Source organism: Hemitrygon akajei, chromosome 4 (assembly GCF_048418815.1).
Source record: "Hemitrygon akajei chromosome 4, sHemAka1.3, whole genome shotgun sequence".
Lineage (NCBI taxonomy): Eukaryota > Metazoa > Chordata > Chondrichthyes > Myliobatiformes > Dasyatidae > Hemitrygon > Hemitrygon akajei.
Genome location: NC_133127.1, coordinates 63,270,234 through 63,296,681, shown reverse-complemented (window position 1 = coordinate 63,296,681; position 26,448 = coordinate 63,270,234). Strand labels below are relative to the sequence as shown.

Genomic DNA, 26,448 nt, shown 5'->3' with positions numbered 1-26,448 from the left:
GAAGCTAAGAGCTGGAAAGGTGATTGGCGAAAGTGATACAGAGCTGGAGAAGGGAAAGGATCATGGGATGGGAGGCCTCAGGAGAAAGAAAGGGGGGGAAGCACCAGAGGGAGATGGAGAACAGGCAAACAACTAAATATGTGAGGGATGGAGTAAGAAGGGGAGGAGGGGCATTAACGGAAGTTAGAGAAGTCAATGTTCATGCCATCAGGTTGGAGGCTATCAAGTTGGTATATAAGGTGGTGTTCCTCCAACCTGAGTTTGGATTCATTTTGACAATAGAGGAGGTCATGGATAGACATATCAGAATGGGAATGGGACGTGGAATTAGAATGTGTGGCCACTGGGCCTGCTCTTTCTGGCGGACCGAGCGTAGGTGTTCCGCGAAACGGTCTCCCAGTCTGCGTTGGGTCTTACCAATATATAAAAGACCACACTGGGAGCACCGGACGCAGTATACCACACCAGCTGACTCACAGGTGAAGTGTCGCCTCACCTGGAGACTGTCTGGGGCCCTGAATGGTGGTGAGGGAGGAAGTGTAAGGGCAGGTGTAGCACTTGTTCCGTTTACAAGGATAAGTGCCAGGAGGGAGATCGGTGGGAAGGGATGGGGGGGACGAGTGGACAAGGGAGTCGCGTAGGGAGCGATCCCTGTGAAAAGCAGAAAGGGGGGGGAGGGAAAAATGTGTTTGGTAGTGGGATCCTGTTGGAGGTGGCAGAAGTTACGGAGAATTATATGTTGGACCTGGAGGCTGGTGGGGTGGTAGGTAAGGACAAGGGGAACCCTATCCCGAGTGGGGTGGCGGGTGGATGGGATGAGGGCAGATGTGCGGGAAATGGGAGAGATGCGTTTGAGAGCAGAGTTGATGGTGGATGAAGGGAAGCTCCTTTGTTTAAAAAAGGAAGACATCTCCTTCGTCCTGGAATGAAAAGCCTCATCCTGAGAGCAGATGCGGCGGAGATGGAGGAATTGTGAGAAGGGGATAGCATTTTTGCAAGAGACAGGGTGGGAAGAGGAATAGTCCAGGTAGCTGTGAGAGTCTGTAGGCTTATAGTAGATATCAGTAGATAGGCCGTCTCCAGAGATGGAGACAGAAAGATCAAGAAAGGGGAGGGAGGTGTCGGAAATGGACCAGGTAAATTTGAGGGCAGGGTGAAAGTTGGAGGCAAAGCTAATGAAGTCGACGAGCTCAGCACGCGTGCAAGAGGCAGCGCCAATGCAGTCGTCGATGTAGCGAAGGAAAAGAGGGGGATGGATACCAACCGGTATAGCCTTGGAACATGGACTGTAATGCAATTACATGGAATGTAATTAAATTAGATCACTTTGTAGAGATCTGTTTTCGCTTTGACACGAAAGGGTCTTTGTCTGTTGATCTGCATCAAAAAAAGCCAAATTAAATCCACTGAGTCAATGTTGCAAAACAAACATGAAAAATTCTGGGTGGGTGGGGGGGGGTGAATACTTTTTATAGGCAGTGTACATTGCTCATAGATGTTTGCTATGGAGGATGTGTTTCTTTTTAGTTTATTAACCTTCTCACGAAGTTCCTCAGCAAGGTTAATATGCTGAACTGCACTAGGTTTCCGGCATAGTATGATTTTAAAATTTTAGTTCTTTGGTTCAGATCTCCCGGACAGCCTGTTCAGGTAGCACTCTCCAGCCCTATAACCTCTCCCCACAATCAACCCCTTCTCCTCCCGCCAGGACTGCTATGTGCAGTGGTGCAGCCTCACTGCACCTGAGACCTGCGTTTCATCCTGATCTCAGGTGCTGACTGTGTGGAGTTTGTGTATTCTCCTGTGGGGTTCCTCCAAGTACCACACCCAAAAGCGTCCAGATTGGTAGGTGGATTAAATTGCACCTATTGTGTAAGTGAGTAGTTGAATGTAAGGGAACTGATGAGAAAATAGCAGTGAATGCAAGTAGGTGGTTGATGATCTGTGCAGTCACGGTGGGCTGCGGAAGTTGTTTCTATGCTGCATCTCTCAGTGTCTCCGTGACTCACTTCTGGGCTCTTATGTTTCCTTTTGTTGCCCAAGCACTGGGTCTGAAGTAATCTTTGTAAAACTCCATCTCCTCTTTCAAACTTACTCTTTCAACTTAGTCAAATGTCATAACTTATTTTCTGTGCCACATTGTTAAATTTTATATGGCAGTGCTGCTGCAGAGCATTATAAGATGTTTATACTGCCTCATAGGCCCTAGGTAAATGTATCATTCATGATATTGAAACTTAAAGTGATCGACGACCAGACTAAATGAACAGTGAACTAATCCATATGATGGTGTTATATAGCTCATTTTAATTGCTGTGAATATTTCGTATGATGGATTTTTATTCTATCAGTGTGAGTTTGGAAGCTATTTTTGATATTGGATGTGTGGTCTGTGTGTAAAAGTTATCTTGTGTGATATTATCCTTATTGAAGCACAGCTTTGGTAAATATAACCCTTGAATGCGTAATTTACTCTTAAGTCCCAGCAGTGTGCTATGGCAACTCACCATCACTAAAAATGTTTTGAAAAATAATTTCAATTAATTAATTGGAGAAAAATGCAAGGAGCAACTTTGACACTGTGCTTAAGTGCCTTACAAATGTTTTGAGAGCAGATTCTACTTATTAGAATATTTTTCAAATTGATATTATCTCTAACATGTGCAGCAGTATTCCAAATATATGATCAGAAGCAAAGTTGCAACAGTTTATGTATAATAAGCAACAATATTACTTAGTTCAAAGTGAATATTACCCAGTAGAAATGAAGTTATTAAAGAATTTAGCATGGCTAAGGACTCTTTTTGAAAAAAAGGGCAGATAGTTAGTGTCACTGTTGCTTGTTACTGTCTGTGTGCTTATCCCTCTGCTCTAAGTGCTTTACACTTATGACTATGAGACGAAGAACAGCTCCAATACCATTTTTAAGTTTGTTGACGTCACTACTGTCTTAGGCCAAATCAAAGGAGGTGATAAATCAGCAGATGGGAGGGAGAGTGAAAATCTGGCTGAGTTGCGCCACAGCAATAACCTTTCACTCAATGTCATTAAGACCAAGGAACTGATTATTGATTTCAGGAGGACACCAGAGGTTCTTGACCAGACATCTGTGGGATCAGGGGTACAGAGAGTCAGGAATTTTAAATTCCTCGGTGCTAATGGACTCTGCCTGAGACACTGCTCCCTGAATTTGTCCTAGCTACTTTGTAGGCTAGTACCCAAGATGGAGCTGACTAGATTTACAACCTTCTGCAGCTTCTTTCAGTCCTGTGCAGCAGCTCGCGCCCCCCCCCCCCATACCAGACAGTGATGCAGCCTGTCAGAATGCTCTCCATGGTACATCTAAAGAAGTTATTGAGTGTATTTGTTGACGTACCAAATCTCTTCAAACTCCTAATGAAGTATAGCTGCTGTATTGCCTTCTTTATAACTACATTGATATGTTGGGACCAAGTTAGATCCTCAGAGATCTTGACACCCAGGAACTTGAAACTGCTCACTCTCTCCACTTCTGATCCCTCTACAAGGATTGGTATGTGTTCCTTCGTCTTACCCTTCCTGAAGTCCACAACCAGCTCTTTCATCTTACTGACGTTGAGTGCCAGGTTGTTGCTGCGGCACCACTCCACTAGTTGGCATATCTCACTCCTGTACGCCTTCTCGTCACCACCTGAGATTCTACCAACAATGGTTGTATCATCAGCAAATTTATAGATGGTATTTGAGCAGTGCTTAGCCACACAGTCATGGGCATTGAGAGAGTAGAGCAATGGGCTAAGCACACAATCCTGAGGTGCACCAATGTTGATCATCAGTGAGGAGAATATGTTATCACCAATCTGCACAGATTACAGTCCTCCAGTTAGGAAGTTGAGGATCCAATTGCAGAGGAAGGTACAAAGTTCTTGGTTCTGCAACTTCTCCATCATGGTATTAAATGCTGAGTTATAGTCAATGAACAACATCCTGACGTAGGTGCTTGTGTTGTCTGGGTGATCTAAAACCACGTGGAGAGCCATTGAGATCACATCTGCCATTGACCTATTGTGGCAATAGGCAAAATGTAATGGGTCCAGGCCTTTGCTGAGGAAAGAGTTCAGTCTAGTCATGACCATCCTCTCAAAACATTTCATCACTGTTGATGTGAGTGCTACAGGGTGACAGTCATTCAGTCTCTCTCACACATGCCTGTCACAACCCTTTGATTCGTTTTTTTGTTTTAAACTTCACTAGAGAATAATAATGGCCAATTTTATCATACCTCATTGAGATAGGATAAAAATCAGAAGCAACCATAAGAAATCCATGTAGTTACAGAAATAATGTGCAAACACTGTAAAGACATCACTGAATGTCAGGATTGCATAAATGTATTTGCTAAGAGGAGCAGATATTGGATCTGACCACCATTTGGTTGTTGCAAAGCTGAAGATGAAGCTGTCAGCCAAGAAGAAGCAACAGAACACGCAAATAAAGTTTGATGTTAGAAAACTACAAACGGAAGAGAACAAGAAAGATTTCCACATCGCCTTGCAAAACCGCTTTGGGGCTCTTCAAATAGAGGAACAAGATGAGAGAACAGTGGAACACGCCTGGATTACCTTCAAGCAGGCCACTGTAGGAGCCTGCGAAGAAGTACTGGGAAGACCACCAGTCAACAGTAAACCTTGGATCAGGGACGAGACATGGCAGAAGGTGGAGGAGAGGAAAAAGCTCAAACAGGAGTTGAATCAGGCCAGAACCCGGCAACAGAAACAAATCACCGCCAACAGGTACAGCGTGATGGCCAAGGAGGTGAAGAAACAGCTCAGGAAGGACAAGAGGTCATACTTCAATGAAATAGCAGAGCAAGCAGAAACAGCAGCCAGTAAAGGGGACCTCAAGGCACTCTACACGACAACTAAACATTTGAGGGGGAAGAAAAGCAATTTCAACAGACCTGTTAGAGACAAGACAGGCCATCTGCTCACTTCGGTTGAAGATCAGCTGGCGAGATGGAAGGAACACTTCCAGGAAGTATTGAATAGACCACCACCACAGAACCCACCTGACCTGGAGCCTGGAGACCCACTCAACATCAATATAGGTGAAATCACCAAGCAAGAAATTCAAAAAGCCCTGAAAAGCCTGAAGAACGGCAGGGCTGCTGGAGAAGACAACATTCCTGCAGAAGCATTGAAAGAGGGTGGAGAGGTTATGGTGGACCATTTGCATATACTGCTGAATTTGATATGGAGAACAGGAGAGATCCCATCAGATTGGAAGAAGGGCCTCCTTGTGAAGCTGCCAAAATCTGGAGATCTTTCACGGTGTGGCAAGTGGAGGGGGATCACCTTGTTGTCCATTCCTAGCAAAGTTCTCACCAGGGTCATCTTGGAGTGGTTGAATGACACCATTGACCAGAGACTTAGAGATAAGCAGGCAGGGTTCAGGAAAGAGAGATCATGCATTGACCAGATAGCTACACTTAGAGTCATTGTGGAGCAGACAATAGAATGGCAAACTCCACTATATGTGTGTTTTATTGATTTTGAGAAGGCATTTGACAGCTTGGACAGAAAGTCAATGTGGAGCATCTTACGACACTATGGTGTACCGGAAGAGATGGTGAATATCATCAATCAGCTTTATGATGGCTTCTCATGCAGGGTCATTCACGATGGGAGACTGTCCGAAGAGTTCCTGGTCACTACTGGAGTCAGACAGGGATGCCTGCTGTCGCCTCTACTTTTTCTTGTGGTACTCGACTGGGCTACAAGAACAGCCTATGCTGGCTCAGAGAGAGGCATCCAGTGGACGTTAACAGGGAAATTGGAAGACCTGGCATTTGCAGATGGTCTCACTCTTCTCTCACACCGGCTTCAAGATATGCAGTAGAAAGTAGATTCCTTGGGAGAGACCTCACAGTGAGTAAGCCTTAAGATCAGTCAGGAGAAGACCAAAGTTCTACGCATTAATAACAAACAAGAGGAGCCATTACGGATTGAAGGACAAATAGTTGAAGATGTAGACAAATTCACCTACCTCGGAAGCAAAATCAGTAAATCAGGAGGTACAGATTAGGATATCAGAGCAAGGATCGGAAAAGCCCAACATGCCTTCACAACCCTGCGACCTGTTTGGAGATCTATGGCCATCTCTGTCAAAACTAAGCTCTGTATATTCAGCTCCAATGTGAAAGCCATCCTGCTATATGGATCCGAAACATGGAGAATCACTAACACCAGCTGCAACAAGATCCAGACCTTTCTCAACAAATGCCTCCGGCAGATCCTCCGCCTCAAGTGGTACGACAGAGTGTCAAACCTAGACCTATGGAAGAGAGCAAACCAAGAGCCCATTGTATTCCAGATAAGGAGGAGGAAGTGGAGATGGGTCGGCCACACCTTGAGGAAGAGCCAGTCGAATGTCACTCGACAATCACTCAAATGGAATCCACAAGGGAAGAGAAGAAGAGGTCGCCCAAAGCAAACCTGGAGGCGTAGGCTTTTGGATGAACTGAAAGCCGCCGGCCAAACTTGGGAGACTGCAAAAACATCTGCTAGAGATCGCAGGAAGTGGAGGACTTTTGTTGAGGCCCTATGCTCCATAAGGAGTGAAAAGGATTAAAGAAGAAGAAGAAGATTTGCTAATAAGCTCTTTGATTGGGTCAGTTGAGAGAAATCTGTAATCAAACCCTAGACAGTCCAGGCTGCCCAATTAGTGCTCCTTGTCCTCTTGGCAGAGCTGCTACCAATTTCATTGAATAAAGGGGTGAAACTATTACACTTTTCTGTTCAGTTTTCAGTGGCATTACTCTGAGATGTGTAGATGTGAATTCTCATTTCATGTACAGGATATGAATTATGATTTACCTTTAAGAACTCAGTATATCATGTGGTGTGACTTTCGATATATCGCTTTAGCAGACACCACTATTAACTGAAATTCCTTGCCTTCAATAAAGGATGCTTTGTTGATATCTCACCCTCTGTCATTTGTCAATTTAAGCAGTAAAATAAAAGTCTATAAATGCTCCAATGGTATTAAGTTTGAGAAATTGTTCTTGAGGGATGACAGATTAATGGCCTATTTTGAAGAAAATCGAGAACTGGGTTTCCAATGTAAGGGTGGCAACAAATATTGTCTGATACTTTGGTGACTTTAACAAGTGTGAGTGCAGGTAACCAATAGCCCTGTATGCTGAATCAGTGGAAATGTTTCTGAATGCAAGTGATGTTGTTGAAATCTTTCAGAGGAAACAGGGAAATACAGAGAGGGACAGCAATATTGTTGGTCATGGTAGGGTCAGTATCTGCCAGCACCATCAGCGGCAAATGTGGTCTAATATGTGGACATAATGAAAACTTTTAGAGGGCACATTAGTAATAACAATAGGGGTTTTCAAGAGTTACAATTTTTGCCATGTTTAAGAGCAATCACATAAAGTAGCCAGTGAATATGTATTGATGCTAAAGGCACTGGCTAAAATCTATGATTTCCATATCTTTTTACATAGGGACTAATGAATTAGGGAATTTAAGGAGAACTATTTACAACACTATACTTGGTGATTGAGAAACTACAAAGAATAGCCATCAGGCTGGAAATAGCACAGAACAAAGCAGATGTATGAAGGTTATGCCCAGAACATCGTTTTGAGATGCACCAGAGAACAAACCCACAGAATGGCCTAGTCTTCTTCAAGATTAAGTCATGAGGATGCTGCAATTGGATTCAGCAGGAAACCAGCATATTACTGGGGTACTAAAGGTGAAAGGTTATAGATCATGAAGAAATAAAACTCAAGGGGGCCACTTACCTTCCAAGGGCCTGTTTAAATGAGCCAGTGCTACCACTGGCACAAGCTAGGGCACATTGCAAGGTATTAAACTCCCCAAAGAAAGTAAATGCTCATGAAGATGGGAACTCTGTTTGCTTCTGATACAAATGTGCATGGGTGTGGAATAGTGCATACTGAATAATGATGGAGTGGAAGCAGGAATGGGGTTACGTAGCATGGATAAGGGTCCTTTGATGCCACCAGCTGAAGTCAACCATGATTCCCACCCAGCTAGTCCCAATTTACTATGTTCAGTCTAAATCCCTCTAACCTCTCCTCCACTTATCTGTCCAGGCTCTTCTTAAATGATACTATTTTACCTGCCTTACCCAATTCCTCTGACAGATCCATGCACATACTATCCTCTGTGTGAAAAGGTTGCCTCTCAGCTCCCTTTTAAAATCTTTCTCCTCTCACCCTAAACTGAATCCCTCTAGTTCTGGACTACCCTATTCTAGGGAAAAGAAAGTTGCCAACCACCAAAGCTGCATCTCATAATTTTAAACATTTCTTTAAGGTCACTCTGTATTCTCTTATGTTCCAAGAAATAAAGAGCTAGCCTAGTCAACCTCTCCATTTAACTTATGAGCCGTGGGTGTTCACCAGGTATCATGGGTATTGTTTAGGTCAGGTCAGTCAGACTGGGAGAGTGTATCTTTGGAAGGATCAGAGCATTGGCAAGAGATCCATGAACTACTCACACTCTGGGTAGCACTGACCATGGTCACACATGCTCTTGGTCAAGAGGGTCTGGTAAAGCACCAGGAAGTTTTAGTTAGCAGATACTGGTAAACTAAGATTACTGTCTGCACCACTTAAATAAAATATTAGTTTAATAGATAGAGGGACATGAGAAAAGATGCACTTTAGCATAAAAGTTCTGGTTTATTTCTGATAGGGTGTTTGATCTAGTTCTGTGTTTCATTATTCTATGATTCTTTTGTGTTTTATATATATATTCCATATTCATAACATTTCCTATAAATGTTAATATTTCAGAAGTACTTAATTGGCTGTAAAGTATATTGGGACATCCAGAGTATTTAAGTATATTATATATATTTCAATATATATATATATCTCAGACTTCCCTTCTTCAGCTAAAAGCAGCAGCACTCAAATTCCAATTCACTTCAGTAATGATCCAGTCAATTTCTGACAAATGAGTAGTCAATGTTTCGTTTGAGAGGGCGATACATAAAATGAATGCTTAGAAATGGAATATGGCTGGGGTAAATGGAGATTGTAATGTTTAGATGAGGCCTAAAATTTCACTGCATCTCAATATAAGCTTTGCTGCAATATGGATGGATATGGATGATAAGATTAGCTTTATTTGTCACATGCACATCAAAACATATAGTGAAATGCAATGAGTTTGTATCTACAACAACTTGTTACTCAATGTCAGCAAGACCAAGGAATTGATTATTGACTTCAGGAGAAGGAAGCTAAAGGTCCATAAGCCAGTCTTCATTGGAGGATCCAAGGTGGAGAGGGTCAGCAACTGTAAATTCGTAGATGTTATTATTTTGGAGGACCTGTCCTGGAGCCACACATAAGTGCAATTATGAAGAAAGCATGGCAATGCCTCTTTTTCCTTAAGAGTTTGTGGAGATTCAACATGTCATCTGAAACTTAGACAAATTTCTATAGATGTGTATGGAGAGTACATGGAGGCTGCATCACAGTCTGGTATGGAAATGCCAATGCCCTGAAAATCTTACAAAAAGTACTGGATAGAACCCAGTTCATCACAGGTAAAGCCCTTCTAACCATTGATCACATCTACTCAGAGGGGTGTCTGTAGGAAAGCAGCATCCATTATCAGGGATGCTCACCACCCAGGATATGCTCTCTTCTCACTGCTACCATCAGGAGCCTCAGGACTCACACCACCAAATTCAGGAACAGTTACTACACCTCAACCATCAGGCTCTTGAACCAAAGGGGTTAACTTTATACATCTTCACTTGCCCCATCATTGATATGCTCCCACAACCAATGGACTCGCTTTCAATGGCTCTTCATCTCATGTTCTTGATATTTATTGCTGATTTATTTACAAACAATTGTATTATTATTATTATTATTTATTCCTTTGTGTTTTTACATTTTGTTGTCTTCTGCCCTCTGTTTGAATGCCCTAGTAGGACAGTCTTTCAGTGATTCTGTTATGGTAATTACTCTACAGATCTATTGAATATGGCCACAAGAAAATGAACCTCTGGGTTGTATATAGTGACATATATGTATTTTGATAATAAATTTACTTTGAATTTTGAACTTGAACTTAAGGCAGTCATATGTTGAGTCCTGCAACATCACCAGTGCCAAATTATATTGGTCCCCGCCGTGCCTTTGGGTTCATCAGCCTCTTGGATGGGGGAGCCTGCTACAGGGACAACAGCTTGCTCTCCGTACCATATTGCCCTGGGTTGCATATCACATATGCAGCTGGATCAATATCTATAGTCAACCCTGACCAATGGAGGGCCTCACAAAGATGTCCTTCTTTAATTAAAATAATTGTTGAAACTGTCTTCAATTGCTAATAGTGAGATAAATGCAAGATGGATATACAAAGATTTAATGGTGTCTGTTAATTGTTGCAACTATGTGGGAGTTTTTTTATCCACTGCATTTAAAAAATCTTCAACTGGAGATGATAATCTATTTATTGAAACTGCTGTGTACATACATCTACTGATGCCTCTGGACACATCGTCAGTGATGTTCCTGGAATCATCGGGTGTTTCGGGTCTTTCAACATCATACCCCCTTCTCCAGGTGACCCAGCCAAGGCTGATCAGACCCCAGCTTGTGTCCAGATGGTTAGCCACACATGACTCCATGGCTCCCCTCTTTTGAGCCACAGCCATCTTGAGGCCCTCTCTGCCACATCGGGGGTACTGCAGATGGCTCTCCTCTTCCTCCCTCCCTTGATGCCCAAATTGCTGAAGGCTCTGGCTACGGAACGGGCTGCAAATCCCTTACATCCAACCTCCACCTCTTCTGACAATGACTGTTGTCATGGCTTGTAACTTCCTATCAACCCCTCCCTTTGCTGTTGCCTCCAAAATTTGGTTGACATCTTCATCAAACTGCTTCCACAGTGAAGTCATGTTAGCTGCAGGCCAATTGATCCGCCTCCTGTTAGACTTGATGTTAGAGGGATTAGTTTGCAACACTTGGAGGTTCCGGGCACTATGGGGTGACTCCAGGCCTGGCACCTCCTTCGTCTCACGAGGCTGAACACCTGCGCGTTGTGCTGCTCCTGCTCTCGCCAGACACCTCATCCTCGCTTGGTGGATCTTCAAGCCGTGATCGTTCTTGCAGATTTTGCCACGTGCGCACTGCTTCCTCATGGTCGTTTGTTCGTTGCCGTCGTGTCCATCCTACTGGGGTCCTCATCCTCCCCCCTCTCGGGCACCCCTGTGGGTATCTTTCCATTAGATTCATTGTAGTTTTTGTGGGGGTCCACCTCTCAGAGGACAAATAGATTCCTTCCTTTCTACCTGCTCAAGACACCATAATTCTTCCCACTATTATAAGCACATGGATACACTGCTAGTAATGTTATCCCTTGATTTAGAAGATTTTTTTAGAAAAGTAAAACATTAAATCATTTTGAGTAATGGGACCTTAACAAATATTGCACATTTTTTCTGAAACACTTACAATTTTAAAAAAACAATAAGTATTTTAGCCAATATTATTATATTTCATTGTATATCTGATGGTTGATTTGCCCTCTGCAACCTATTCTTTCTCACACACGTATCAACTCCTCTATTATTCTCCTTCTGCTTACCCCCATGACAAGGAAGCCAGTGAGGCCATCAGCAGATACTAGGGATGTGGGGAGAAACATGTAGAAAACCCACAAGCCCAGTATGCAAAATACATGCAGCTGGCACCCATTGTCAGGACCACACTCAGGTCTTGATGCTGTGAGATAGCAGAACTAACTGCCGAGACACCATTCTGCATTTACATAAACTGTCAGAAGTCTAGTTTCTAAATCCTTTCTTCAAATGTTATAAATAGGTATCTTAATTTGGTTCTACTTTTTTTTGAGATGAAGAATATTGTAATTAAGGAAATGACCAGTTATCCTTGTTTTCTCCTTATTATGAGGAGTGGTGCATCACAAAGTCTTTCTTTCCACGTCTTGTAAAGCATGAAAATGCCCGACGCTGGCCTCTCAGGCCTCTATTTTACATGAGTGCTAAATATATGTGGATGCAGGACTCACAGATAAAGATTTAAATCAGTGTCCAATCAATTATGCCCCAATTGGCTACTCCCCTGCTCTGACAAAAAAAACTTAACATCAGCACTCACCCCCATTTTCCTGCCACCTTAACATGGATAGAGTTCCTCTTGTCCTTATCTACCTCCCCATGAGCCTTTGAATCCAACACATCATTCTCCGCAGCTTCTGCCATCTTCAAAGGGATCCTATCACCAAACACATCTTTACTTCTCCCCACCACTCTCTGATTTCACCATGATTTCTTCCACAATTTCCTTTTTCATTTGTCCCTCCCCACTAAACTCCCTTCTGGCACGTCCCTGCAAACAGCCAAAGTGCAACATCTGCCCATTCACCTCCTCCTTCAGCTCCATTCAATTCCCCAAACCATCTTTCCAGATGAGGCAACACCTCACCTGTGAATCTGCTAGGGTTGTCTATAATCCAGTGCTCTTGATGCAGCCTCCTCTGCATTGTTGAGACCTATCATAAATTGGGGGATCGCTTCATCGAGCTCCTCTAGTCCATCCTGCAGAAGCAGAACTTCTTGGTGGTCCAAAATTTTAATTCCCATCCCCATTCCCACATGTTGATCCAAGCCTCTACTTGTGTCATGATGAAGCCATCCTCAGAGTGGAGGAACCACACCTTATATTCCATCTGAGTAGCCTCCAGCATGAAGAAATATTCTCCTTCGGTAAAAAAAATATCCCACCCACTTCCCTCTTCTTCTATTCCCCCACACTGGCCTTTTACCTCTTTTCAGCTGCCTATCAATTTCCTCTGGTACCCCTCCTCCTTCCCTTTCTCCTATAGTCCACTCTCCTTTCCTATCAGAATTGTTCACCACCAGCCCTCTCCTATCCCTTCCACCTGGCTTCACTATCACCTTCTAGCAGCCCGTCTTCCCTCTTCCTACCCAGTCCTGAAGAAGGGTCTCAGTCTAAAACATTGACTATTTATTCATTTCCATAGATGCTGCCGGACCTGCTGAGTTCCTCCAGCATTTTGTGTGTGTTGCTTTGGATTTCCAGCATCTGCAGAATTTCTTGTATGTTGGGCTATATACAGTAGTTGGAAACCACTTCTAAAAAATCCTTAAACTTAAGAGTTTCTCATGCTTGCTCAATGACATTGGGCATTTCTGGTCTGAACATATTCCTCCTCCAGCTTTGCAATGGAGGCTGTAAGAATTTCAGCAATAGGCCGGTGGTTTCTGATTTGGCCTGCCATCCATGCTCACACCTTGCGCTCAACCTTCAGTACTCCTGTGTCCACACCTAACTTCTTTACAATTCTTGGATTGATTAACCTGGAAACCTGCTTTGTTAAACAGAATGAGGCACAAGAGGAGACTTGGCCTCAGATGGTGTATCCTGGGATCCTGCCTCTGAAACACAATGAGTCTTTCACTAGGTAAACAAAAGGCTTTTTAACTGTGTTTCAATTTTTCTAGCCCTCAGAACCATCTAAAACAGCTCAAATAAATATAATCAATTCTAAAACTGAAAACAAAAATAAGCTAACTTAAAGTACTAGAATTTAAGTAGTAAGAAAAAGTGAAAGACAGAAAGACTTACCTGCATTTATCTTTTATTCATGGTTTGTGACCCTAGACAAATGACAGGGCTATGTGATATACACCAGTCATATCTTCCTGAAGTCCTGGATAGAAAGTGCATCCGATGTATGCAATGTACATACAGCCCATCTGAATCAGTCCTTAACGGAGCCAAAGATGGTCTAGGAATTGTTTATGTTTTTCTTATTGGGTCTGGAGGACCAAACAGCACAACTGCTCTTGGCCTTTGGCCTGGTCTCAGTGATATTCTCAGAGTTACCTTTGCTCGCCTACAGTAAGCTGTGGCCCGAGAATCAAAGTATCTTGGGTATTCAGTTATCAACATCAGCAGTGGGGGGTTGGAGGTGGCAGCAGATAGATTCTGGCAGACGTTACGATATCCCCTGCAATGTGCTAATCCACTATACCTTCCAATCCTTTATAGGTGATGTACTCTTTCTTTCTTCCTCAGAAGTAATTATGGCTTTTTATCATGCTGTGTTAAGCGGTGTAATTTTTTCAGTTTTCTTCACCCCTAACTGAGTGGCCCAACTGTGATTATCAGCACAAGTGCAGAAAGATATATTTCTTAAGTATTTGAAATACTTCTCAGCCCTTTAGAAAAGAGAATATTTTAACCAATTTCAAAACCCATTTAAAAGACTTACTTTTGAGGATTTTCTACTTCTTCTGTGACAAAGTTCATGTAAAACCTGGATGAAACATCAAAAATATAGAAAAGACCATTGTTTAATTCATATTAAATTCAAGGAGTGAGCCAAGTACAGAGGCTGTTAGCATTACCCAGTAAAATATTTACTATTACATTTAATTCACTTGATATCATTCAATCTTTCATCCTTTATGCCATCTTTGGCTATCATGGCTTTAGCTGTTATGTCCCCACACATTGGAATTCCTGAGTTTCTTCCAGCTTGCCACCTTCCATGAGATACAAACCTATTGTCCTCCATAACTCTGCTAGGCTCTCATCCTTTACTACACATACTGTCTTTCTGACTGCAGCTTTCTGTAATGCGTTTGTACATTAGGGATGCTAAGGCAAGTTGTTATTGTAGTTTCAATTTGTGCTGGCAGCAAATCATTTCTTCATGTCTCATTCCTTTGTGATTCATTTCTTTCTGTTATATGCAGTAAATCTATATGACATTTTGTAATGCCAACTATCAGTTTCCCTAAGATGTAAAAGCCTTCAAGAAATAGTATCCCACGGAGATAAATAGCCAGTCTTTGAAAAACATCATCTATCAAGCATTGCTTGTTGCTGCTTTTTTTTTATCAGACTTATCCTTGTCTTGCCATTATAGTAAAGTGGGCTAAAATGTTTTCAGTTATTGGGGCATCAAGTCTCAGCTCAGCTCCTACATTTCTCTAAAGGACAACAACGAGGAAGAAAATGGCAACTATGTCTCACAAGGAAGAGAAGAAATGGTGGAATTGTTTTATCCAGGGTAGATTTAGGAGTGGCCCAACATTGGTCCATGTAGAAGAATCTAAATGCTTCATATTTATTCACTCTCAAAACATTTCCCTTGGTCTGACTTTTAGTGGAGCAGTAGATGATGCCTACATGTTGTGGAAGAATGACTCCCCATTTCCCACTATTGATGCTGCCTGACTTGCTGAGTTCCTCCAGCATTGCTCAAGATTTCCAACACCTACAAAAACTCTTGAGTTTGAGTTCTTTAGCGGTTTGTTTCCTCTTTGATCCATCTGCATTCCTCCCGCCTCTTTATCATTTATTTCTTTCCCTAATATGAGCAAAATCATTCCTTTCTCCTGACGGTGACTTGATCCTACCCAAGTGAAGGCATGACTATTTCACACACTTCCCGCCTTACTCTTCAACCAAGATCTGTAATGACAGAAAGGCTGTCAACAGTGCAACGGAGTCAGGTTGGGTGGGGTGGGACTCAGCAACTAGAGTATTTAAAACTGCGAATATGGTTTACTGTGTAGTCTGGGGGTACATTCCTGCTCCACGAAACACTCTTTGGAACAGGTAGGCATGAATTACTCATTATCAATCAAGTGTGAGATAATTAATCATTCTAATTGAGAATGGATGGCACTTACTAATATGGAGAAACACCAAAGAGAATTGTGGTTTATACATAAACTATGGGTGCTATGAATCAGATACAAGCCAAGTGAATCTGGAAGCCCTCACTGAGGTATCTTTCTAATCTATGTCCTAATAATATTATCTGTGGCTATGTTTGAACGTGGTCTGATAAATCCACTCCTGGGATGCTTTTCTATGTCAGCGGTTTTACGTAACACAATGTTAGTGTTGGTGTTGTGTACTAAAAAGACTTTTTGAAACTATAGAAATGAATTTTACAGGGAATTAAATAGAAGGTGCTAGGATCTGGATATTAATGAAGAATATGAGAAGCTCATCACCGCAGCGCTTCGGAATGCGAACAAAGACTAGCAAATTTCTGCAGCTTTATCGTGGAGAGCATTCTGACTGGTTGCATTACTGTCTGGTATGGAGGCTTCAATGCACAGGGCTGAAAGAGGCTGTAAAGGATTGTAGTTTCAGTCAGCTCCCTCACGGGCATTACCCTCCCTACCATCGAGTACTTTAAGAAAGATGGTGCCTCAAGTAAGTGACATTCATCATTAAAGACTCCCGCCATCTGTGACATGCCCTCTTCTTATTACTACTAACAACAAAGAGGCATTGGAGTAGGAAGACCCACACTCAACGTTTTAGGACCAGCTTCTTCCTCTCTGCCATCAGTTTTCTGAACAATCCATGAACACTACTTCCCTATTCCTCTTTTGCTCTATTTATTTCATTTTTTATTGTAACTGATAGTAATTTTTAAAGTCTTGCATTGTACCGCTGCCACTAAAACGACAATATTTTTTGACTTATGTCATGATAGTAAACCTGATTCTGATTATATTCTTCATGAATAAAACAAGGTTATGTTCTTTGGTCCTTGTGACTGGTCTGCCATTCAACAGGTTCGTGGCTGAACTTTTATCTCAGCACCACTGTTCTGTGCTAATATTTGACTCCATTAATTTCTGGAAAAGTTTCAAGAAATTCTGGAGATGTCAAAGTCTTAATCTGAGTAACAGGAAGCCAAAATAGTTCCTTAGGCTGTGTGTAGGAATGATATGTAGGTTGAGTTCTTTGGAAGTCACTGGCAATATAATAGATGCTGGGCTTGATGTACAAGTTGAAGCTGGAGGTCTCTGAAACTCTCTTCTGTGAGCTTCATGAGTATATCTTACTTTAGACAGCTTCCAGCCCTAGATCTACCAGTGGAATTGGCTGCTCTGCAACCCACAGTCATGCATAAGTTGTGGGACAAGTGATTTTGAATGGCTATAACACCCCACCTATTTTTCAAAGTGTCCTTGCTATTGGTCAGATTTCGATTTCTATAAAAAGCAGGTCAAATGGCTCAATCCTGATACTTTATTCTTCTTTCATCAAAAGGGTAAAGAATTTAAACCCTGCTTAGTTATATTTTAGACATTTCTGGAAGTTCCCCTCAAAAGAGAGTGTGACTATTTAAAATCAAGGTGATTAATCCAATTTAGCAATGGTGCTGAGTTAATCCACAGTGGGCTACAGATGAAGGAATGGATCTGATTTGAGAAGACATGTTGAGAAGATATGTTGTTACTGATAGATCAGATCCATGTTTTCGTGCAATTGCTCACGTGTTGCTTCCATCCATGAAATTTTCCATGATGCAGTTCCTCCAAGCAGAACATGTTAATGGGTGTGGAAGCAGTGAAACAGCACTGTAGTGTGGAAGCAGTGAAACAGCACTGTAGCTCACACTCTTCCTCACAACATTCTCTGTATTTTCCTAAATTCCCATAAAGAAAAGGACAGTATTCCAGGCTCCGAGTTCTTTTGAAGAGAGTGGAAAGTAGACAATTTCTCAAACAACCTCTAATCTAAACTTATCAGAATTTAAGAAATTTAAGAATTTAAAATGCAACCTGATCAGCAAATAAGTATATAATAAGTACGTCAGTGGACTGTGAACTGTCTGTGTGTGCGTACGTGTATGATGTGATTTAGATATATAATAAATGTTAATTAGTCCAGGGAGGCACATCAAGATAATGCACCAAATGCCTGACTTTATGTTGATTTTTTGTGTTTCAAATGAAATAATTCCACTTGAATGTTTTGTTAGTGCGGTTTAAAGTTGCAGATTGTGGTTGATTCCATCACAGACACAACTTAAGGACCAGCTGTCTTTTAATAAGAGCCTTTATAAGAACAATTTCTGCTAGGTCCACTTTCACATGTTGTGCACTTACCATCCTGCATATGCATACATTCCAGCATAAAAAGCAAGGGGAAGTCCCATAAGACTAACTTCTGATTGCTGGAAGGGTTGAGAAAAATTTTGTGTTTCTCCTGTGGTTAGAGAGAGAGGGAAATAATTATAAACATCATGTCATTACAGAATCTGGCAGAAACAAGTAATTTGATAAACTAAACAAACTTATCTATCCTTATGACATAGCTCAGAAAAGGGATGAGGTCCTGAAGAGTAAATATAGAGAGCCAGGAAGGAAGCTAAAAATGAGGAACTCAAGGGTAGTAATCTCAGGTTCCAGGCACCAGGGAGGGTACGAATAGGATGATATAGCAGGTGAAAGTGTGGCTGAAGAGTTGCTGCGGGGGCAGAACTTCAGATATGTAGATCACCAGGATCCCGTCTGGGGAAGGTATGACCTGCACAAAAGGGAAGAGTTGGCAGGGTTAAATCTAGGTTGGTAGGTGGATGGGGACTAGTCATAGGTCAGATGATGGAGGAGTCAGCATAAAGGTAGATGCATTGTATAGAGAGATTGTGAGGAAGGGTAGGTAGTGGATAGAATATAAATACAGTCTGTTGGATGAGTTGAAATGTGTTTACTTTAATGTGGGATGTATCAGGAACAAAGGTGATGAAATTAGATGGGTAATACATGGACCTGGCAGTTACAAGGGAAAGAGTGGCTGATTGATGCTTCAGAAGTATGATGTTTTAAAAGGGACAGGGAGGGAGGTTAATGTGGTGGAAGAATGACATTGCTAATCAGGGATAATATCACTGCTGGAGTATACCGTGGAGAAATAAGAAAAACATAGGAGCAGAATTAGGCAGCTTGGCCCATCAAGTCTGCTTTACCCTTCCATTATGCTGAATAATTATCCCTCTCCACCCCTTTCTCCTGCCTTCTCCCCATAACCTTTGATGCCCTGATTAATCAAGAACCTATCAACCTCCACTTTAAATATACTCAATGATTTGGCCTCCATAGCTGTCCGTGGCAATGAATTCTATAGTTACTCTACCCTCTGGCCGAAGAAATTCCTCATAATCTTGGTTCTAAATGTAAGTCCCTCTACTCTGAGGCTGTGCTGTCTGGTCCTAGACTTATCCATAATAGTAAACTTTCGCTCCATGCTCAATCTATCTAGGCCTTTGAATATTCGATAGGTTTCAATGAGATCTCCCCTTATTCTTCTAATCTCTAGCATGTACAGGACCGAAGCCATCAAAATGATCATAGATTAACCTTTTCATTCCCAAAATCATTTTCATGAACCTCTTCTATATCCTATCCAATGCCAGCATATCTTTTCTTCGATGAGTAGGCAAAAACTGCTCACAATACTCCATTTGCAATCTGACTAAAGCTTTAGAAAATCTCAGCATTACATTCTTGCTCTTATATTCTAGTGCTTACAAAATGAATGTTGACATTACATTTGTCTTTATTACCTCTGACTCAGCCTGTAAATTAAACTTTCGGAGATCCTGTACAAATGCCCGCAAGTGCCTTTGCAGCTGATTTAGAACTTTCTCCTTGTTTAGAAAATAGTCTATGCCTTTATTTCTACTAACAAAGTGCATGACTCTATACTTCCCTGCATTATATTCCATCTGCTACTTCTTTGTCCATTTTCCCAATCTGTCTAGGTCTTTCTGCAGACTCTCTGCTTCCTCAATACTACCATCCCTTCACCTATCTTTGTATCGTCTGCAAACTTGGCCACAAAGCCATCAATTCTGTCCTCTGAATCATTGACATATGATGTGAAAAGAAACAAACACAATACCAACTCCTGCAGAACAACATGAGTCACTAGCAGACAACCTAATAGGTGCCCTTTTTCCCATACTTTGCCTCCTGCCAGTCAGCCAATCTGCTACCTATGCTAGTATCTTTCTTGTAATACCATGGGCTCTTATCTTGTTAAGCAGCCTGATGTGCAGAACCTTGTCAAAGGCCTTCTGAAAATCCAAGTTGAACAACATCTATTGATTCTTTGTCTATCCTGCCTGTTATTAAATCAAAGAATTCCAAATAATTTGACAAATTTGTTGGAATTCTTTGATTAGCCCTATTTATCATGTGCCTCCAATTACCCTGAAACTTCAAACTTAATAATGGAATCCAATATCTTCCTAACCGCTGCAGTCAGGAAAACTGGCCTATAAATTCTTTCTTTGGCCTCCTTCCTTTCTTAAAGAGTGGAGTGACATTTGCAATGTTCCAGTCTTCTGGAACCATTCCAGAATCCAGTGATTCTTAGAGTCATAGAATCATAGAACACTACAGCACAGAACCAAGCCCTTCAGCCCGTTTAGCCCCTGCTGAACCATTAATCTGCACCCAGATCATAGCCCTCCATGCCTCTCCCATCGATGTACTTATTCAAATTTCTCTTAAATGTTGAAATTGACCCCACATCCAGAACTTACATTGGCAGCTTGTTCCAAATTCTCACCACCCAGTGAGTGAAGATGTTTCCCCTCATGTTCCCCCTAAACATTTCACCTTTCAGCCTTAACTCATGACCTTTATAGTTGTAATCTCACCCAACCTCAGTGAAAAAAGCCTGCTTGCATATACCCCTTGGTAAATTTTTTCATCGATCGAATCTCCCCTTAATCTTCTAATTTCTAGGGGATAAAGTACTAAGCTTTCCTATAACTCAGGTCTTCAAGTTCCAGCAAAGTCCTTTGTAAATTTTCTTTGCATTCTTTCAATGTTATTTACATCTTTCCTGTAAATAGGTGATCCAAACTGGATACAATACTACAAATTAGGCCACACTGACTTCTTATGGAATTTCAATATAACATCCCAACTCCTGTACTTAATACATTGATTTATGAAGGCCAATGTGCTAACGACTCTCTTTATGACCCTATCTACCTATGATGCCGCTTTCACAGAATTATGGATCTGTATTACCAGATCACTATGTTCTGCCACACTCCTCCGTGCCCTACCAATCACCATGTAAGACTTATCCGGTTAGTCCTCCCAAAGTTCAACACCTCACATGTGTCTGCATTAAATTCCGTCTGCCACTTCTCAGCCCATTTTTCAAGCTGGTTCTGTTGCAAAGAACGGGTCGAACCCAAACGCAGGACACTGGCATGGAGATTGAGTTGGGATGCAGACGAGGGCGTGAGCGTGGCTGGAGCTGAACAGCAAACAGGAGGGTGAACAGGAAAGCAGGACGCAGGCGGAACCTATCTTGACACGGGGTGGTGCTGGCGCAGAACAGCAAACGGGACATAGGCGGCAGACAAAACTTATCTTGACACGGAGTGTAGAAAGGCAAGTGGTAGACAATACTTTTTTTGACATGGAGAAACAGAATTACACAGGTAAACCTCGGTACTGAAGTAAAATTTAGAATACAGAATCCTAATTGGCCGGGAACGTTAATTACCACACTGGCTAAAACAACGATCTGGCAATGAGTGGGTGCAAAGCCGGGGTTCTTATGCTGCAGGTCTTGATGAGAACCAGGTGTGCCGCTATCAAAGGGAATTAGGAGGATATGGGGAATTAACAGTTGGGACCGTGACAATACCCATCCCTCAATGGGAGCCTCCAGGCGAACCACCAGGTTTGTCCGGATTGTCTCGATGGAAATCTTGGATGAGGGAAGGGTTCAGGATGAAGGAGCGGGGAATCCAGGTGCGCTCCTCAGGACCGTATCCCTCCCGATCGACCAGGTACTGGAGACTCCTGCCTCGGCGGTGCATATCCAGAATTCACCGGACGGTGTAAGCTAAGTTGTCATCGATGATCCGGGCAGGTGGAGGAGGTTCACAGGAGGGCACAAAGGGCTGACAGACCCAGGTTTCAGTTGAGAGACGTGGAACGTGGGTTGAATGTGCATAGATCTGGACAGTTTGAGTTTGACCACCGAGGGGTTGATGAGGCTGTCGATTTTGAATGGTCCGATGAAACGAGCGGCGAGTTTCTTGGATTCGGTTTTGAGAGGGATGTCTCTTGAAGAGAGCCAAACCTTCTGACCAGGTCGATAGCTGGCCGCTGGAATTCGATGGCGATCGGCACTCCTCCAGTTGCGGTCAGCTGAGCGGAGCAGGGCCAAGCGTGCATCCTTCCAGATCTTGCGGCACCAGTGAGATGGGCCAGACCTGAAGGCACAGCAATGTCGTCTTCGTGGGCAGGAAACAGAGGGGTTGATAACGGAGGGAACAGTTAAAAGGAGACATTCCGGTGGCGGTGCTGACCAGAGATTGTGTGGGCATTCTTCACCCGAGTGAGATGCTGCTCCAGGATAACGTGTTGTTGGCGGATACGCAGCGCAGAGCTGCTTCCAAATCCTGATTTGCTCACTCCGTTTGACCGTTAGTCTGTGGATGGAAACAGGAAGACAGACTTACTGTGGCTCCAAGGACTTGACAGAAGGATCTCCAGACTTGGGAGATGAATTGGGGCCCCGGTCAGAAACGATGTCAGAGGGAATTCCATGAAGGCAGAAAACGTGTTGGAGAAGGAGGTCGGCTGTTTCACGGGCTGTAGGGAGTTTGGGAAAGGCTATGAAGTGCATGGCTTTGGAGAAACGGTCCACCAAGTTGAGTACAGCAGTGTTACCATGTGAAAGGCGTAGTCCAGTGACGAAATCCAGAGCAAAGTGGGACCAATGGCAGCCAAGGACAGGCAGGTGGCTAATGGGAGGCTTTTCCGCGGGCACACACAGAACAGGCAGAGACAAAGGAGTGAGTGTCAGCATCCATGGTGGGCCACCAGAAATGTCACTTCATAAGGGACAGAGTTCAATCAATTCCAGGATGGCAGGTGAACCGGGAAATATGCCCATACTGGACAACCTGAGACCGGACAGTCTGGCATGAAGAGGCGACTGGGGGGTCCATTGCCTGGGTCAGGTTGAGTATGTTCGGTCTCTTTGACAATAGCTTTGATCTCCCAGGTGAGGGCAGCCACAACACAGGATGGCGGAAGGATGGTATCAGGGTTGGAAGGGCCCTCCTCGGAGACGTATTGATGAGAGAGAGCATCTGGCTTTCCGTTCTTGGAACCAGGACAATAGGTGAGGGTGAATTTGAAATGGCCCAACGGGCTTGGTGGGAATTAAGGCGTTTAGCTGTTTGGATGTATGCCAGGTTCTTATGGTCAGTCCAGATGATGAATGGGTGTTCTGCTCCCTCCAGCCAGTGCCTCCACTCCTCCAAGGCAAGTTTGACAGCCAGCAACTCCCGGTACCCAACATCGTAGTTCCATCTGGTGGGAGGTAGACAGCGATAGAAGAAGGTGCAGGGATGGAGCTTTTGGTCTGGGACGGAGCATTGGGAGAGGACCGCTCCCACCCCAGAGTCGGAGGCACCAACGTCCACAATGAATTGGTGAGAGGGGTCAGGTTGAACCAGGGTGGGAGTGGAGGTGAAATGCCTCTTCAGCTCCGAGAAGGCTGAGTCCACTTTGGGGGTCCAGTGGAAGGGGCTTGCAGGAGAGGTGAGGGGCGCTGCCACCCAGCTGTAGTCCCTAATGAAGTGACGGTAGAAGTTTGCGAACCCCAGAAATCGCTGGAGTTGTTTAAGCATTGTGGGTTTTAGACACTCTGCCACCGCTCGGATCTTTTCGGGAAATCGCCCAAACTTGCCCGCTCTCAATGATGTACCCCCAGAAACTGACAGAATGGGCATGGAACTCGCACTTCTCTGCCTTAACGAATAGCTTATTCCCCAAAAGCCTCTGAAGGACCTGACGGACATGGTGGGTGTGTTCCTGCAGATTACGGGAGAAGATTAGGATGTCGTCCAAATAAACAAAAACAAAATGGTTAATAAAGTCCCTAAGGACATCGTTTACCAGGGCTTGGAAGATGGCGGGGGCATTGGTGAGACCGAATGGCATGACCATATATTTGAAATGACCGGGGGGGGGGGGGGGTGTTAAAAGCTGTTTTCCATTCATTTCTCTCCCTTATCCTGACCAGGTGATAGGCATTCTGCAGGTCCAACTTAGAGAAAATTGTGGCTCCATGAAGGGGCTCAAATGCTGAGTTGATAAGGGGCAGGGGACACTTATTCTTTATGGTGATGTTGCTCAGGCCACAGTAGTCGATGCAGGGATGCAGTGAACCATCTCTCTTCCCTACAAAGAAGAAACCTGCACCTACAGGGGAAGATGAGGGTTGGATAATGCCAGCCACGAGAGTTATTTAGTTAAGTCTCCATTGCTGTATAGCCTGTCCCGACCAGAAGGGGGACCAATGATAGAGTGGCTCCGGGCAGGGCGGTTGCACAATCATAAGGGCGATGTCGGGGCAGAGAAAGGGCCCAATGCTTGCTAAACACTTCTCCCAGATCGTGATACTCAATGGGGACCTTGGACAAATCAGGGGGCTCAGAGGTGGATGAGGTCGCGGTGTCCTCCTCTGGGGAAAGGGCGGATCGTAGACAAGTGGAATGGCAGAACGAGCTCCAGCTGACTATCTTCCCAGTGGGCCAGTCGATGTGGGGGTTATGACGGCTTAACCGGGATGGCCAAGAACTATAGGGGCTTGAGGAGAGGAAATTAAATTGAATCATACCCGTTCTCGATGGTTTCCAGAGAGGAGAAGCACGGGTTCTGTGCAATGCATGACTCGAGCCAGGAGTCTACCGTCCAGTGCCTGGGCTTCCAGGGGGGTACACAATGGATCATGAGGAATTCCAGCTTGTAAGGCTAAGTTTTCATTCAAAAAGTTTCCCTCTGCGCCGGAGTCCACTACTGCTAACAGAGGCAAGGACTGTTGATTGTAAGACAAAGTGGCTTGAAGCTTCGTCCGAGTTTGGGAGACGGAAGGGAATGTTGTCTGGTTCACCAGACTCCCCCTTGTTACTGGTGAGCCTTCCCTTTTAGCTGAAGGGGACAGGTAGCTCAGAAGTGGCCGGTCTGGCCACAATATAGACACTCACCCGCTCTCATTCTCCGGAGTCGTTCAGCGGGAGAAAGGCAATTCAGTCCCAGCTGCATGGGTTCCTTTCCCGGGGCGGTGGAAACATCAGGGCTGGGCGCTACTCGGGGTGCAGAAGGAGGAGAGAGGCTTGTTCTGGCGGGAGGCAGTAATGAGTGCTGAGAGGTGGCCAAAGGTGGTGGACGACTAGTTCTCTCTCTATGGCGTTCTCGGAGACGATTTATCCAACCTGGTGGTTAGGGAGATCAGGGAATCCAGGCTATCGGTGTCATCTCTTGCCACCAACTCGTCTTTCACCATGTCGCTGAGACCATTCCGAAAACCCCCCTGGAGTGACTCATTGTTCCACCTCGAGTCGGCCGCTAACGTCCGGAACCCCACGGAATATTCGGCAACACTGCGTGAGCCCTGGTGAATCGTGAGTAGACACTCGACAGCGTCTTTACCACGGAAAGAGTGGTCAAAGATCTTTCTCATTTCCACGATAAAGGTGGCGAAAGAAGAGCAGATATCTGGTTGATTATCCCAAACAGCTGTGGCCCACGCTAAGGCACTTCCCCGCAACAACCCCATGATATACGCAATCTTTGACTTATCTGTAGGGTAAGTTGACAACTGCTGTTCAAACACCAGGGAGCATTGAAGGCTCGGCACTTCCCCAAATCCCCAGCATAGTGCTCCGGATCAGGTATGTGAGGTTCTCTTGGCGGGGATGTTGCTGACACGTAGGGAGTTGTCACTACAGGCTGTCTGGGCTGGTTAGACAGGGTTCCAGGAGTGGGTTGAGTGAAATGAGTGGATACATGGTCCACCTGGTCACCGACCTGCGTGACGTGAGCAGACAGGGAACGGAGGCTCTCCATGACCTCCCGGAGGAGTTGGTTGTGCTGTCCCAGTAGGGAACCCTGGCTGGCGAGGGCTTGTTGAAGGGTATTTGTGTCCACTGGGTCCATGGTGGCCAGATTGTTCTGTTGCAAAGAACGGGGCGAACCCAAACACAGGACACTGGCTCGGAGATTGAGTTAGGATGCAGACGAAGGTGCGAGAGTGGCTGGAGCTGAACGGCAAACAGGAGGGTGAACAGGAAAGCAGGACGCAGGCGGAACCTATCTTGACGCAGGGTGGTGCTGGCGCAGAACGGCAAACAGGAGACAGGCAGCAGGCAAAACTTATCTTGACACGGGGCGTAGAAAGGCAAGTGGTAGACAATACTTTTCTTGACATGGAGAAACGGAATTACACAGGTAAACCTCGGTACTGAAGTAAAATTTAGAATACAGAATCCTAATTGGCCGGGAACGTTAATTACCACACTGGCTGAAACAACGATCTGGCAATGAGTGGAAGCAAAGCCGGGGTTTTTATGCTGCAGGTCTTGATGAAAACCAGGTGTGCCGCTATCAAAGGGAATTAGGAGAAAATGGGGAATTAATGGTCGGGACCGTGACAGGTCCAGATCTTACTGCAAGCTTTGATAGTCTTCCTCACTGTCTACTACACCATCAATCTTGGTGTCACCTTCAAATTTGCTGATTCAGTTTACTACATTATCATAT

At 44.0% G+C, this 26,448-nt stretch overlaps 1 protein-coding gene across 3 annotated transcripts in view; it reads right to left on the bottom strand.

Annotated features, from left to right (window-relative positions):
* The window catches only part of LOC140726386 (cystine/glutamate transporter-like), a 167,902-nt gene that overhangs the window by 71,612 nt on the left and 69,842 nt on the right, over positions 1–26,448 (bottom strand). For all 3 annotated transcript variants that reach the window (XM_073042690.1, XM_073042691.1, XM_073042692.1), the window contains 2 exons: positions 17,965–18,064; positions 14,310–14,354 (listed from right to left, as the gene is read on the bottom strand). In XM_073042690.1, coding sequence (XP_072898791.1) covers positions 14,310–14,354; positions 17,965–18,064 — 145 coding nt within the window. The remainder of the gene's footprint in view (positions 1–14,309; positions 14,355–17,964; positions 18,065–26,448) is intronic.